This window comes from Cervus canadensis, chromosome 20, assembly GCF_019320065.1.
Source record: "Cervus canadensis isolate Bull #8, Minnesota chromosome 20, ASM1932006v1, whole genome shotgun sequence".
Lineage (NCBI taxonomy): Eukaryota > Metazoa > Chordata > Mammalia > Artiodactyla > Cervidae > Cervus > Cervus canadensis.
In genome coordinates this window covers 192,356-208,914 of record NC_057405.1, presented here as the reverse complement: position 1 = coordinate 208,914, position 16,559 = coordinate 192,356, and the positions used below count along the sequence as shown (strand labels likewise).

Below are 16,559 nucleotides of genomic sequence, written 5' to 3'. Positions count from 1 at the left end.
TTCAACTCTTGCACAGGTTTTAACAGCCTCTCATCTCTTAGGTGGGACTCTTCCTACATCTCTGCTGCCAAACTGGTTTTACTGAAATTCTTTGAAACCCAGTGCTTTCAGCATTTTGGCTTCCCTAGGGAAGTCTCTTTATTTCTGTTTGTAAACCTCTACGACAGTGTCTGGTAATAATAATAACTAACCTTTAAAGAGGCCATACCACATGCCAGCCAACCCTCTGAAGCGGGCTTCCCAGGTGGCTCAGTGGTAAAGAATCCACCTGCCAACGCAGGAGATGCGGGTTTGATCCCTGGGTGGGGAACATGCCCTGGAGAAGGAAATGGCAACCCACTCCAGGATTCTTGCCTGGGAAATCCCATGGACAGAGGAGCTTGGCAGATGACAATCCATGGGGCCGCATAAGAGTCGGACACTGCTTAGCAACTAAACAACAGCTGTGTGTCAGACAACCCTCTGAAAGCAGACAGGATTAATATCCTGTTTTCTAGAGGCAGGAACTAAGACACAGAGAAAGTCAGCTGCACACAGAAGGTGTCCAGCTGGGATTCTCCCCAAGACGGTGAACTTAACTACGCTTAAGCTCTGGGGTCAGAGGGATCTGGGGCCTGCTGTCCTGTCTCGCTCGCTGTCCTGGAGCAGGCGACCGGATAATGCCCTTAAGCTCTTTGACCCTGAGTTTGTCTCCCTTCCAATTAACTGGAGATAAAGCATTTCTTCCAAAGACCAAGCAGTAAATGAAAGATATGTGACGGGTCTACCTCGGTCCAGGGCCCAGGGTAACTGGGGTCCTACACATCCCAGCTGAACCTCCTCATTGGCAAGTCCGAGTCCCGCTCCTCTAAATACCCAATCTCTTGGTGGAGATACAACATCAGTCCATTTAAGAAGAATCAGCCAAGGGGCGTCTCTGTCTGCATCCACCTGGAAGACCGACGGGAGTCTCGCTTTCTCTCCACATCGCTCTGCGCCCGGGTCCGAGGCTCGCCACCCACGGCCTCGCCATCGGCGGCTGCTTCACCCGGGCTTCTCTCTCGATCGGGCACTCCACCCCGGGGGCTCCCCAGCCTGCCGGGCTCTCGGCCTTACCATGGCGTCATAGCCCAGGGCGTTCATGAAGTGTGCCACCTCGGCGCCCTTGTACACGGTGAACCAGATGGTGCCCTGGTACTGGTCGCCGGCATCGAGCAGCAGCACGTGGGGCTCGGCGCGGCGGATCTGGTGCACCTTGGTGGCGAGCCGCGCCGCGCCGCCCACGCAGCGGCTGGCGTTGACACACTTGCTCGCGTCCTCGCTCGTCTGCTCCAGGCGGCTGTGCACGTCGTTGGTGTGCAGGATGGTGAGCTCCCAGGCGCGCGCCGCGGGCCACAGCAGCGCGCCCAGCGCGAGGAGTCCCAGCGCCGAGGCGCGCGCGGCTCGGGGATCCATGGCTGCGGCTGGTGGCCAGAGTGCGAGCGCCGGTGAGTGCGAGCCAGACGGGCGGTCGGAGGAGGGCGGCGGCGAGTCGAAGGAGGCTTGCGCGGGCCGGCGGGCGGGGCTGGGCCGGGCCGGGGCGGGCTCTCCCGAGGCTGGCCCCACACGGCCAGGCGCACACCCCCGCGGTCACCCCATCCGACCCTGGCCGGCGGGGCGGCTCGGGCGCGGCTGGCGGCTGGCACTCGCTCCGGGCGGGAACAGTGACGAGGTTGTTCCCCCCGGGGAGAGGGCATCGGTCGCGGTCCCGGCCCGACCAGGGAGCCTGGGCGCTCGTGGTCCCACTGTCGGTGATGGGCTGCTCTTTGGGGGGTGCGCGGGAGGATTTGGAGGGTCCACTCCGCTTCTAGGTCTTCGCTGATCTCGCCTCTTTAAATTTTTTCTAAAGAGGGTTACGTTGTTTCTGTGGGCTTGTGGTTGCCAGTTGTCAGTTGTCAGTAGGGCAAGAGGGAAGAGAGAGGAAGTGGAAAGGAAACGAGGTGAGAGGAGGGAGCGAGGGCGGCGGTGTGCTTTGGGGGCTGTGGGAGGGCTGACTTAAAAAAAACGCACAGCCTGAGAGTTGGCTGTTAAGGTTTGCTTTTTTGGGGGGGGGGCTGTTAAGTTTTATTTGGGGCAAAAATAAGGACTGTAGCCTGGGAAATAGCACCTCAAATAGCTCTGAGAAACTGCTCCAAAGAGGTAGGGGGGAAGGGGAATATGTGATTTTGGTGAAGGGAGAGTACATGCAATCAAGTCCCTATTTTTTCCAGAAAATTTCTGCTTGTTTCTGGAAGCTTTCACGAGTCACAGGAAATAGTCGTCACTATGAAGGACTTAAGTGCTTTTCTAGATGTGAGGAAATACAAGAATTGGGCTCATAAAATCAGCTCCTGAAAATATCTGTCTGAAGACCTGTCCTTCCAGTCCCCATCTCCCCACAACATCCCTCCTCCTCCGACACAGAGCGCCTCATTTCTGCTCTCCGCCCTGAACTCCTTTCAGGGGGTGTTGAAAGCCAGCAGCTGCAGCAGTACGAGGTTTAATCCTTGTAGAGGTAGATGGCAAGTGCCAGTTTGTAGTTGACAGGTCTCTCTCATGGTCATAAATCCAACTGTACCTTGGAAGGCATTTCCTGACCATTTCGTCCCACAGTGCTCCAAAGGCTCGGTCCTGGATCTGGCAGAGATTTTGCTGATGGGCTGCTCAGTGCGCTGTTACTGGGCTAGGTCTATCAACAGTAACCAAAGGGCTCTGGACCACCTACCTCTCTTAATCTGGTATGGTCCAGGAAAAATTCCCTCTTGTTGTATCTTCTCATATCTAGAGTTACACCATTACAATCATTGATCACATAGTGTTAGTTGCTCAGTTGTGTCCGACTGTTTGAGCCCCCATGTACTGTAGCCCACTAGGCTCCTCTGTCCGTGGAATTCTCCAGGCAAGGATACTGGAGTGGGTTGCCATTTCTTTCTCCAATTGACTGCATATAGAACTATAGATTTGATCAACTTCTTTAAATCACCTAGTCATCATTATTTTCATTAAAGTTTCTGTCACACATTTGGTAATGCAAGAAACAACAATCTTGTAAAACAGGCAAAGTACAATAACATAGCTAGCAGTATTATTAAAGTCATAAGTAAGAATTAAGCCGAGAACTTTCATTAAGTATAGCCCAATATAGTCTCAGGTTGTCTGACTTAGTTTATTCTGCACCAATCTTTATTTTTCAGGGAAATTGTATATCCGCACAGTCCATAGCCTCCCAGCCCAATTTCCTAGTGTTACTAGGATAGTTATTCTTAGTATGATTTAATTGTTCTCAAGATAAAGGAAGGCCTTAAAACTTAAATGATGATAGCCTGGTGTTAATCACATAAACCCATCCCATAATTGTGGGAGCTTTTATTCCTTAATTCCTTGGCTGAATTTTTGCTTGTTGCTCTGACTGAGCTTGAGTAACTTTAGAGGAAAATTCATATTTATGGCCAGAATCAGAGCAGGTATTACTAACTGGCCAGGTGAGAGAATTCTAGTAATACGAAAAGTAGCCTGAACAGGACTGAATTTCCTTTCTTTTTAAATAAAGTTCCTTAGGGCCAATTAGAGCCTTGGAATGGAGAAATCCATCAAAGTAGTCTAGAAGTATTAGATACAGATAATTGGCTGCAAACCCAACAATTGGATTGATTTTTAAAATTAGCATAGAATCGTGTCCATGAGAGAAAAACATTTGATTTATATGCAAAGATCTAAGAAGTCAAGATGGAGAAGGCAATGGCAACCCACTCCAGTACTCTTGCCTAGGAAACCCCATGGACGGAGGAGCCTGGTGGGCTGCAGTCCATGGGGTTGCTAAGAGTCAGACAGGACTGGGCGACTTCACTTTCACTTTTCACTTTCCTGCATTGGAGAAGGAAATGGCAACCCACTCCAGTGTTTTTGCCTGGAGAATCCCAGGGATGGGGGAGCCTGGTGGGCTGCCGTCTATGGGGTCACACAGAGTCGGACATGACTGAAGCGACTTAGCAGCAGCAGCAGCAAGAAGTCCAGAGAATATTATAAATAATCTTATGATCAGGTCCAGCATCTTGGGTAAGCTGTCACTTCTGATGTCATCTTCTTCTCATGGTGTGGGTGTAGTTTCCTCTGTTTGAGCTTTATTTTAAGGTGGGTTTGAGGTCAGCCTTCCTCTCTATAGACCAGTCTGATGTAGGGGCCTTTAGAAGTGGGAATTAATCCAAGAGTCAATTTCCCTTCAGATTCACTGTGCATGAGCTAGTTAACAGCACCTGATAAAAAGTTTTTCCATCCAGTTTGGAAACAATCCTTTATATTGTATCTTTTCTAATATACATGATCGCCCTGTTTGCAGGTCCTGGGGCATCTGATTTTCATTCAAAGATTACTGAGATAAGCTTCAGAAACAAAGCTTAGAGTGTCCTTTTAGTAATTCAATTACCTTTATGATAATATAGTATAACAACAAGGAACTCTCTGGGAAATGAGTCAGTAAGTGCAGACCTCCATGAACAAAACTGTAATTTAACATTTTTTTGAAACATAATCTCTTTCTTTCTAAAATTATCCTAATTTCTACCAAATATGTCCACATTTTGTTGTTGTTTAGTCGCTAAGTCATGTCTGACTCTTTTGCGACCCCATGGACTGTAGCCTGCCAGGCTCCTCTGTCCATAGGATTTCCCAGGCAAGAATATGGAGTGGGTGAAGGGGCATCTTCCAGGATTGTTGCTGCCAGTGCCCCCATTCCCATGGCGAGCCGCTGCTGAGCCACACCTCCACAGGAGATCCTCCAGCACCAGCAAGGTCTCATTTCTCCCAAACAATCCCTTTAGCTGCACACCATTGAGCAAGAGACATATTCTTTGATGATGTAAAGAGCCACAATGAGGCTGGCTGGCTACCTCCTTTGAGGAAATCACATTGGACCATCCTATAAGAAGGGAGCTCCTATAAGAAGATGATTTACAGCCTGGACCCAAATAAAGAAAAAATACTTGACTCACAAAGTAAACCTTCTGTACTTAGGTTTTTAAGATACACACAACTAAAACATTAAAACAACAACAACAACAAACTGGAGTCTGTTGCCATTGCCTTCTCCAGGGGATCTTCCCACCCACAGGTAGGACCCACGTCTCCTGCACGGGCAGGTGGCCTCTTTACCCCTGCGCCACCTGGGAAGCCAGCTGTCACACCTGAGTGCTTAGTAGCTCAGTTGCATCTGACTCTCTTGCATCCCCATGGACGGTAGTCTGCCAGGCTTCTCTGTCCATGGGATTTTTCCGGCAAGAATACTGGAATGGTTTGCCATTTCCTCCCTCCTCCAGAGGATCTTCCCAACCCAGTATTGAACCTGCATCTCCAGTGTCTCCTGCATTGCAGGTGGATTCTTTACCTGATGAGCCATTGGGGAAGACCTAATTTGTTGCAAAATAAGTCTGGTCTCAAAAAACCATGGCCTGATAATTTATGTAACTATAATTTATCATACAGGCTTTTTGCTTTGCCGAAAGTTTTGGAAGGAGTCGCAGACTGAACTTAAAAAAAAAAAAAAAACCAAAACACACCTTTCTGGGCTGGGAGAGTCATGCCAAGGACTTAAGAGATCTAGGTGAATTCCTCCCTTAACAAGGTACCCAATATACCTTGAAATTTCTGACCTGCTAGTGAGGGAGCCCTCCTAATTTACGTGATAAAGCTTCTGGGAACCTGAGGGTTTCTAATCTCTGGAGGAGCAGATAGAGAAAAAGGATAAATGTTTCAATTCTGCTTACAAATGTATAATTTACCAAATTATTGTAAGCCATGATTAGTTGGAGGGGAAGGTTTTCCTTATACCTGGAAAACACAGAGTCAACCCAACAGTTTTTCAGATGGAAACCATAAAAATTGTAATGATGTTCATCTGTTCACTGTCTTCTGTAACTAACTCTTTTTGTTAACAGCTTTATAAAGCTATCAGGTTTTTCCCCATTAGGATTCTTTCATTTCTCACTCAGTTCAGCATTCTGGTCCTGAAGGTTAGAAACTTCAGAAGGTTCTTTCTGTTAATCTTAAAAAGGAAGTGCTTTTGCAAAGGCATCAGTGAAACCACAATGACAACAGACTTAAAAAGACACATTTAAAATCTGATGGCAATTCAATTGACAAAGTAACTTGGTCACTGCTGTGACATACAACACTTGTAGACAGTAACTAGAGTTATGACTGATAACATTTTACTCCATTTCAGAATTTTAGAAACTCCATATAATTTCTAGGATATCTACATTACTAATATTTACTGTACAATATAACCTAAGTGGTCACATACAGTTGTGAGAGCTAGATCTTGAAGAAGGCAGAGCTCTGAAGAATTGATGCCTTTGAACTGTGGTGCTGGAGAAGACTCCTGACAGTCCCTTAGCCAGCAAGGAGATCAAACCAGTCAATCTTAAGGGAAATCGACCTTGAATACTAGTTGGAAGGATTGATGCTGAAGTTGAAACTCCAGTATTTTGGTCATCTGATGGGAACAGCTGACTCACTGGAAAAGTCCCTGATCCTGGGAAAGATTGAGGGCAGATGGAAAAGAGGGTGTCAGGGATGAGATGGTTGGATGGCATCACTGATGCAATGAACATGAACGTGGGCAAACTCTGGGAGATGATGAGGGACAGAGAGGCCTGGTGTGCTGCAGTCGATGGGGTCACAAAGAGTTGGACACAACAGGGCAACTAAACAACAACATAACCTAAGAAGATTTATTACTTATTGACAATACTTCCCATGTTATTTAATGTGCCAAAAAAACCCAATTAGTTTAATATCTCTCTTTGGGCTGTTTCAGGGGCCCTTTGAAGCATCCCAAAGTTAACTAGAAGTCAAAGGACTTCATTAAATTTTGATTTAGAAAATTTTGTCAATAAATATCAGAAGAGTTTAGAACACTCAGTCAGATAGGATCATAGGTCACTGTGAAACAACAGTTATTCACTTAGCTAAAGTACCAAAGTTCCAAAGGCCAATTACAGAACAGATCACTTAAGAGGTAAATAAACTTAAAATCTGTTATCAAAGGCAGTTCAGCATCTTAAGAAAACTTGTACCATGCATGAAATTCTTTTCTTGGGGTCTGCTTTCTGCAAACCTTCCTCACTTTCTGTAGCTATCACTTAATTTGCCCATTCAGAAACAGTCATCTGTAAACCAGACCTACTTCCTTTTTTCTTAATAAAATGCAATTCCATTTACATGCCATCTTTACTGAGAATACGCAGCCTACTTTCCTTAAGCAACCATCAACTGTCATTTATATTAGTATTCTGTAGATTGATGAACATAAATACCTGTGATATTAATTTAGATAATTTAGAAAAAATGTCTAAAAATATTTGCTTTCTTGTAGAGAACCTCTCCTGATGGCACCAAACATACTCATTAGTTTTCCAAAACACCTTCAGGTCTTCTGTAAGAGGGAACCAATGTTTGGTGTTAAATGTTTCAGTGCCTTATCTTGTTTAGGAGAGACTAGCTATTCAATGAACTTTCTCTTATTCCATTATCTTATTCCATTTTTTTGTATCTCTTTACAATTCTTATCTTATTACGTTTTCTTTCCTTAAAAGTTTCTTCACATTGAGTTATTTTCCTTGCTGACAAATTTGCAACATATAATAAAATCTTAGCTTATATTAAACCTAGGCACAATGAAAGTATTATACTGATTATTATATTGACGACTCTTAAGACATACATATATTCAGACAGATACAATGAGAGACCTAACTTCATTTTCTAAACCTAGTCATGAGTCAGATATGACAATGTATAACTCACTAGTTTGTAAATAGCAGTTGGAGTAAAAAAAATTTTTTAAAGGCTTCATACTCTTTTGTCCCCCTCCAGTTTCAAAAATTAGAGATGGTCTAGGTAAGTGATCCTGACAGCTTTGGTCTCAGGTATCAGGGAGCAAAAATCAGGTTCTTCAAATAGGACTTATTTCCTCAGGACTTATTACTATTTTCTTTCAAGCTAGCTTCTCTGCTGGTTGGGAATTAAACCAGTTGGGGGTCGATGAACCTTCAACAGGCATTGTGTACTTAATTGGTGCAGTTGAAGGTTCATACTTTTCATAGATACCTCCTTTTTTTCTTTTAATGGTTTTGAAAAGTTGGTCAGCCAGTATAACAAGAGCATGTATGTATAACTCAGACCTACCTAGATTGTCTTTTGACTAAGTAGCCAAATCCTCATCTAAGCCTTCTGAAAAGACAGAATTAAGCAAAGGGTCATATTGGTGGTTAGAGAATGACTCAGGTTTCAAGCCATAATATTGCTTAAATTTTTTCTTTTTTTCCCCCCAAACCGTTCTTAATAGTCCAGAATTTATTCGTTTGATCTTTGCTTACACTGTTGAATCTCTGTCCAGTCTACAGTTTTTGGGAAAAGCTCTGGATTAAGTTCAAGTAGTTTTTGAGCTAATCCCTTGTATTCAGTATGAGCCTCTGGAGTATGTGATTCAAAGTTCACTAAGAGGTGTTTCCATCCTTTTTTCTTTTTTCATGCCGCTGCTTTACTTTCAGAAACTAACAGCTGTTTTAACTGATATACATCTGAAAACCTTGGCTCATAGGAGCAGATGGTTAACTTGAATTTATTAGCAAATTCCAATGGATCCTGACTTGAATTGGGAAATTCCTCAACCAAGGCTCAAAGTTCTGCTCCAGTCCTGGTTGTACATGTAAGCACTGAGGATGGTTCACTTCTCCTTGGAATAATTTTCTCTTTAAGGCGACGATAACCACTTCTGAATTTTTAAATCCTCCTTTACTGGGGAAAGGGGAGCGGCAGGAGGAGGAAGAATTGGAAGAGAAAAAAGTGCTAGCATCTGGTCAAGTAATTCAGATAGAAGAAGATATGTAGTGGGAGGTTGTTTCCACCTCTGGCTACTGTGAATAATGCTGTTATGAATGTGCTGTACAAATATCTGTTCAAGCCTCTGCTTTCACCTCTTTTGGGTTTATGTCTGGAAGTAGAATCGCTGGATTGTGCATGGAAGTTCTGAGTGAGTGAGTGAGTGAGTGAGTGAAGTCACTCAGTCGTGTCCGACTCTTTGCGACCCCATGGACTGTAGCCTACTAGGCTCCTCCATCTGTAGGATTTCCCAGGCAAGAGTACTGGAGTGGGTTGCCATTCCCTTCTCCAGGAGTTCTTCCCATCCTAGGGATCCAACCCAGTTCTCCCGCATTGCAGGCGGCTTCTTTATTGTCTGAGCCACCAGAGAAGCCCATTAGCAAATACTTAGCTGAATGTTTGACACATGTGACAGGTGTTAATGGGGCTCTGGGGCTAAAGTGGGCGACAGGACAGACCTGTCCTCAAAGCTCTTACTGTTCAGTGTGCGCCCAAGTGTCCAGGTTGAACTGTGTCCCACCAGCTCTGACCCCCAGGACCTCAGAGTGTGGCCTTATTAGGCAATAAGGGCTTCCCTGGTGGCTCAGGTGGTAAAGAGTCTGTCTGAAATGCAGGAGATCCAGGTTTGATCCCAGGGTAGGGAAGATCCCCTGGAGAAGGGAATGGCAATCCGCTCTAGTATTCTTGCCTGGGAAATCCCATGCACAGAGGAGCCTGGTGGGCTACAGTCCATGGGGTCACAAAGAGTTGGACATGACCGAGCAACTGTCCACATGCGCACACACACGTGGTCGGTATGACTGGTGTACTTATAAAGGGAAATTTAGACACAGAATCAGATGTGCATAGAAGGGAGATGATATGAAGATCTTGAAAAGACAACAGGCCCTTAATGGAGTCATTTATGCTAAGCCCCAAATCACCAAACTAAGACTTTAATTATAGTTTCAGCTCTTCCAGAAGTGGAATCTTACTCTAGTCAGTCAAGAATCGCTTGACCAACATTAGTCAGGTAATCTGCCTGGCAGACCCTTGCCATCCCCTCTAAGGAAAGTCATCTTGCAACAAACAATCTGCTCTTTTGTCTAGTACAACTTCTTTATTCCCACTCTAGTCTGCCTATAAAATCTCTAGCCTTGTATAACTGTTCAGGGAAACTTTCCATCTGCTAGATTGTTGATGCTGCTTGAATCTTGAATCATGAATCTTTGTACAGAGCCAATAAGATCTTTGATGTTTACTCAGTTAAATTTTGTTTTTCATAAAGACACGCACAGGGAGAACACCCCATCAACTTGAAGGCAAAGAGCAAAGTGATGCTTCCACACGCTGAAGTATGCTGAAGATGGCCTGAAAACCACCGGAAGCTTCAAGAGAGGTCTGAAACAAAATCTTCCATCATGGCCCTCAGAGAGAACCAACCCTGCTGACACCTTGATCTCATTGTAGCCTCTAGGAAAGTTTGCCAGTACATGTCTGTTGCTTAAGCTACTCAGCTGGTGACATGTTGTTACAGCGGCCCTGGGAAACTAATACGTGAAGGCAAAACAAAGCAATCACAAAACTGTGTGACATATCTATGGGGCATATATGTGATGCCTCGGAGGGTGGTGTGGGTGAGGTGGAAGCCATGTCTTACTGGCCTTGAGGGCCCATGAAAGGGGTTTAGATTTGCCCCTGGGTCACAAGCCAGGAGAACCTTTCCATCTGGCAGAAGACATGAAGAAATTTTATTTTTATTTTTTTAAACTGCAGAAGAGGACATATTCTTCCCATCCTTAACTCTTCATCTTGTAGAATGCAGGCTTTCTCAACTGGAAACAGCTAAAAGATGGAGCAAAGCCCCAGAATCCTTGGCAACATAGGAGGCTGTGAAGTACCCCTCAGAAGGCCTTACACTGGAGTGTACTCCCTGGTCCTGCTACCTCCCATCTGTGTCGCTCCAGGTGTCGCCCCAGTCACGAGGAACTGCTCTGGGAAGAAGACCATGGATGGGACCATTTTGATTTCATGTACTTGATGAATTTTAGCTAGAAGGTCTGTGAATGAAATTATATCAGTTTGGTGAATTAAACTGGTTTTAATTCAGTTTAAAGCAATGATCCTCACTGCCCCCTCACTCCTGGCAGAGTTTAAAAGTCAGGAAGGGAATTTAATTGGGGTCAATAAGAAGAAACCAAGGAGTTGATAAGAAGTTTGGGCTTGAGACCAAGCGCTTACAATCTTCCAAAGGCAAAAAGTCTAGATTCTGGGAAAGAGCAGGGAGTTTCTGTTCTTTGTCAATGTGGTCATTTAAAAATAATGTTTCTTTTTCTAACAAAAATGTTGTTTCCAAATTTGGGGATTTTTGTATTGAAGGCCCTTTACATCTCAAAAGATTTTTTAAAAAGCATTGCAATGAAACTAGAAAATCTGTGGATTTACCTTGATTTTTAAAGAAAATGATTTTATGTTTCATTCTGTAATGATATATGCAGTTATTACAGAGTTCAAAATTGGGAATTTGGGGCATGGCAAATATTTGGACCCTGCTTATTTAACTTATACGCAGAGTACATCATGAGAAACGCTGGGCTGGAGGAAGCACAAGCTGGAATCAGGATTGCCAGGAGAAATATCAATCATCTTAGATATGCAGATGACACCACCCTGGCAGAAAGTGAAGAAGAACTAAAGAGCCTCTTGATGAAAGTGAAAGAGGAGAGTGAAAAAGTTGGCTTAAAGCTCAACATTCAGAAAACTAAGATCATGGCATCTGGTCCCATCACTTCATGGGAAATAGATGGGGAAACAGTGGAAACAGTGTCAGACTTTATTTTTGGGGGCTCCAAAATCACTGCAGATGGTGACTGAAGCCATGAAATTAAAAGACACTCCTTGGAAGGAAAGTTATGACCAACCTAGATAGCATATTAAAAAGCAGAGACATTACCTTGCCAACAAAGGTCCATCTAGTCAAGGCTATCGTTTTTCCAGTGGTCATGTATGGATGTGAGAGTTGGACTGTGAAGAAAGCTAAGTGCTGAAGAATTGATGGTTTTGAACTGTGGTGTTGGAGAAGACCCTTGAGAGTCCCTTGGACTGCAAGGAGATCCAACCAGTCCATCCTAAAGGAGATCAGTCCTGGGTGTTCATTGGAAGGACTGATGTTGAAGCTGAAAAAAACTCCAATACTTTGGCCACCTGATGTGAAGAGCTGACTCATTGGGAAAGACCCTGATGCTGGGAGGGATTGGGGTCAGGAGGAGAACGGGATGACAGAGGATGAGATGGCTGGATGGCATCACTGACTCGATGGGCATGAGTTTGAGTAAACTCTGGGAGCTGGTGATGGACAGGGAGGCCTGGTGTGCTGCGATTCATGGGGTGGCAGAGTCGGACACGACTGAGCGACTGAACTGAACTGAACTGAGGCTCTTGAGTCACTCCTCTGCAGCCTTCTTGTGGCAAGTAAGCCTGAGGCAGCCATTGCCTGCTCAGTGCTCTCTAGTGCCTGGATCCCTATCCTTGAACTTGCCTGAGGAAGTGCACCATGGAGAGGAGGAGGTGGAGCCATTTGCCTTAGAGGCAGAAAATGCCCAACTCATGTCTCTTATTATTAATACCTTCTATTCCAACAAGGAAATTTTTCTTCTGGAGTTGATCAGATGCCTTGGACAAGATTTGCTATGAGAGCCTGACAGACCCTTCCAAATTGGACAGTGGTAAAGAGCTGAAAATTGACATCATCCCAAACCCCCAGGAGTATACTCCAATTCTGGTAGACACGGTCATTGGCATGACCAAAGCTGACCTCGTAAATAAGTTGGGAACCATTGCCAAGTCTGGTACTAAAGCATCTATGGAGGCTCTTCAGGCTGGTGCAGACATCTCCATGATTGGGTAATTTGGTGTGGGCTTCTACTCTGTTTGGCTTCCCTGGTGGCTCAGAAGTTAAAGCATCTGCCTACAGTGCAGGAGACCTGGGTTCGATCCCTGAGTCAGGAAGATCCCCTGGGGAAGGAAATGGCAACCCACTCTAGTATTCTTGCCTGGAGAATCCCATGGACGGAAGAGCCTGGTAGGCTACAGTCCATGGGGTTGCAAAGAGTTGGACACGACTGAGCAACTTCACTTTGAACTTTGAACTTCTACTCTGCCTACCTAGTGGCAGAGAAAGTGGTTGTGATAACAAAGCATAACGATGAGGAACAGTATGCCTGGGAGTCTTCTGCTGGGGGTTCCTTCGCTGTCCGTGCTGACCATGGTGAGCCTATTGGCCGGAGTACCAAAGTGATTCTCCACCTGAAGGAAGACCAGACAGAGTACTTGGAAGAGAGGTGGGTCAAAGAAGTGGTAAAGAAGCACTCACAGTTCATAGGCTATCCCATCAAATTCTATCTGGAGAAAGAACATGAGAAGGAAATCAGTGATGATGAGGCTGAAGAAGAGAAAGGTGAGAAAGAAGAGGAAGATAAATATGATGAAGAGAAGCCTAAGATTGAAGATGTGGGTTCAGATGAGGAGGATGATAGTGGCAAAGATAAGAAAAAGAAGACAAAGAAGATAAAGGAGAAGTACATTGATCAGGAAGAACTGAACAAGACCAAGCCCATTTGGACCAGAAACCCTGATGACATCACCCAGGAGGAATATGGTGAGTTCTACAAGAGTTTTACCAATTACTGGGAAGATCACTTGGCAGTAAAGCACTTCTCTGTAGAAGGTCAATTGGAATTCAGAGCACTGCTGTTCATCCCCTGTCAGGCTCCTCTTTGAGAACAAAAAGGAAAAGAGCAACACCAAACTGTGTGTCTGTCGTGTTTTCATCTGGACAGCTGTGATGAGTTGATTCCATAATATCTCAACTTCATCCATGGGGTGGGTGACTCTGAAGACCTTCACCTGAACATCTTCAGAGAAATGCTCCAGCAGAGCAAAATTTTGAAGGTTATTCATAAGAACAGTGTTAAGAAGTGCCTTGAACTCTTTTCTGAGCTGGCAGAAGACAAGGAGAAATATAAGGAATTCTATGAGGCATTCTCTAAAATCCTGAAGCTTGGAATCCGTGAGGACTCCACTAACCGGCGATGCCTTTCTGAGCTGCTGCGCTATCACACCTCCCAGTCTGGAGATGAGATGACTTCTCTCTTAGAATACGTGTCTCACGTGAAGGAGACCCAGAAGTCCATCTGTTACATCACTGGTGAGAGCAAAGAGCAGGTTGCCAACTCTGCTTTTGTGGCACACGTGTGGAAGCGTGGTTTTGAGGTGGTGTACATGATGGAGCCCATTGATGAGCACTGTGTGCAGCAGCTCATGGAGTTTGATGGGAAGAGTCTGGTCTCCATGACCAAGGAGGGCCTGGAGCTGCCTGAGCACAAGGAGAAGAAGAAGAAGATGGAGGAGAGCAAGGCCAAGTTTGAGAACCTCTGCAAACTCATGAAAGAGGTCTTGGCTAAGAAGGTGGAGAAGGCGACGATCTCCAACAGGAGATGGTGTCTTCACCCTGCTGCACTGTGGCAAGCACCTACAGCTGGACAGCCAACATGAAGTGCATCATGAAAGCTCAGGCCCTTTGGGACAACTCGACCATGGACCACGTGATGGCCAAAAAGCACCTGGAGATCAGTCCTGACCACCCCATCATGGAGACCCTGCAGCAGAAGGCGAGAGGCAGACATAAATGGCAAGGCCGTCAAGGACCTGGTGCTGCTGCTGTTTGAAACGGCACTGCTCTCCTCTGGCTTCCCGCTTGAGCATCCCCAGACCCACTCCAGCCACATCTACTGCATAACCAAGCTTGGCCTGGGCACTGATGAAGACGAGGTGACGGCAGAGGAGCCCAGTGCTGCTGTTCCTGATGAGATTCCCCGCCTTGAGGGGGACGAGGATGCCTCTCACATGAAAGAAGTAGATTAGGAGTTTTTACTGGCAGCCTGCTCCCTTTGTATAGCATCCCCGTGGCTCCCCCAGCAGCAGCCCTAGTGGCCCTGGCCCACGTGGTTCCCTCTGCTGATGTCTAGTGGTTTTATTTCTGTACTTCTGTCTAAGACAGGATATAAAGGCCTCAAGCAAGCCCTATCCCTATCCATGTTTGACATGGGGTTTGAAAATTGTGTGTTGTGTTTTTTTTTTGTTCTGAAATTAAAGTATTGGGAAAAACAAAACAAAACAGCGAGATAGCACTACATGCCTCTTAGAAACGGCCGAGATCTAGAATGCTGCAAGAGCAAGTGCTGGCAAGGGTAAGCAGCAACAGGAACTCTCATTTGTTGCTGGTGGGAATGCAAAATGGTATAGTCACTTTGGAAGACAGTATGGTAGTTTCTTACAAAAAATAAACATACTCTTACTGTATAATCCAGCAATCTCTTTACTTGATAATTTACCCCAATGAGTTGAAAATTTATGTCCACACAAAAACCTGCACATGGATGTTTATAATAGCTTTATTCAGAACTGTCAAAACTTAGAAGCAACCAAGATGTTCTTCAGTAGGTGAATAGATAAACTGTGATACATTCAGACAATGGAACATTATTCTGCACTAAAAAGAAATGAGCTATGAAACCATGAAAAGATGTGGAACTATAAAACCAACTTCATTCCATAACCAATGAAATGTTATTTAGCGCTAAAAAGAAATGAGTTATAAAACCTTAAATGTACATCACTAAGTGAAAGATATTAATCCAAAAAGTCTGATACTATATGATTCCAACTGTATGATATTCTGGAAAAGGCGAAATTCTGGAGACAGTAAGAGGATCAGTGGTTGCCATGGGTTAGTGTAGAGGGAGGGATAAAGAGGTGAAGCACAGAGGATTTTTAGGGCAATGAAACTACTCTGTATGATACTATAATGGTGGATTTGTTATACATTTGTGAAAATGCATAGGATGTACACCACCAAGAGTTAAACAATGCAGAGTATGGACTTTGGGTGATAATTATGTGTCAGTGCAGGCTCACAGATTGTAACCGGTGTACCGCTCTGGTATAGGGTGTTGACAAGCGGGGAAGACTGTGTATATGTGGAGCCTGAGAGCGTATGTGACATCTCTGTACTTTCTGCTCTGTTTTGCTGTGAACCTAAAACTGCTGTAAAAACTGTTTTTATGAGAAAGTTAGAAGGATGCCCGTCCTGCTCTCTTTGTTTCATCTCAGCAGCTTGGCTGAGAAAGCATATAATTTTTCAATAGCATCCATGATGGTGACTGTAGAGATTTTAATGGAAAGATTTACTTCATTCATGTAAGTGTAACTAACTGGCAGGTAATGCAACTAAAGGATATTCCTCCCCCCCAAGTCAAACAAGAATGGGGTTTGTTTTTCTCATAGAGAAAAGGAAACTTCTGCTTAGTTCAAGTGCTTTTAAAGATTCCCTCTTCTGAGTGGTAGCGCAGTCATCTCCCCCATGTTTCCATTTCCTGACAAAATCCTTTAAAAGATGTGGCAATTCAGAGATCTGGTTCTAATAATGGTCTTGCCTCTGTAACTAAAGGACTTCCCTGGTGGTTCAGCGATAAAGAATCCACCTGCCTATACAATAAAAAATCCACCTGCCAATGTAGGAGATGTGGGTTTGATCCCTAGGTTAAAAAGATCCCCTGAAGGAGGAAATGGCAGCACACTCCAGTATGCTTGCCTGGAAAGTCCCATGGACAGAGAAGCCTGGTGGGCTAAAAAATGTCTTCAGG

General features: G+C 44.8%; 1 protein-coding gene and 1 pseudogene across 3 annotated transcripts in view; one reads left to right on the top strand and one right to left on the bottom strand.

The window, feature by feature from the left end:
- The window catches only part of NT5E (5'-nucleotidase ecto), a 60,753-nt gene extending 59,228 nt beyond the window's left edge, over positions 1-1,525 (bottom strand). The window contains exon 1 of one of the 2 annotated variants that reach the window (XM_043439030.1): positions 1,096-1,525. In XM_043439030.1, coding sequence (XP_043294965.1) covers positions 1,096-1,434 — 339 coding nt within the window. In that variant the 5' untranslated portion in view covers positions 1,435-1,525. The remainder of the gene's footprint in view (positions 1-1,095) is intronic. The other variant, XM_043439029.1, reaches the window with a different exon arrangement.
- On the top strand, positions 1,433-14,890 carry LOC122422529 (annotated as a pseudogene). The gene is made up of 3 exons (XR_006263871.1): positions 1,433-1,791; positions 12,300-12,774; positions 13,005-14,890. The product of XR_006263871.1 is annotated as a heat shock protein HSP 90-beta-like (transcript).
- The last annotated feature ends 1,669 nt before the right edge of the window (positions 14,891-16,559 follow it).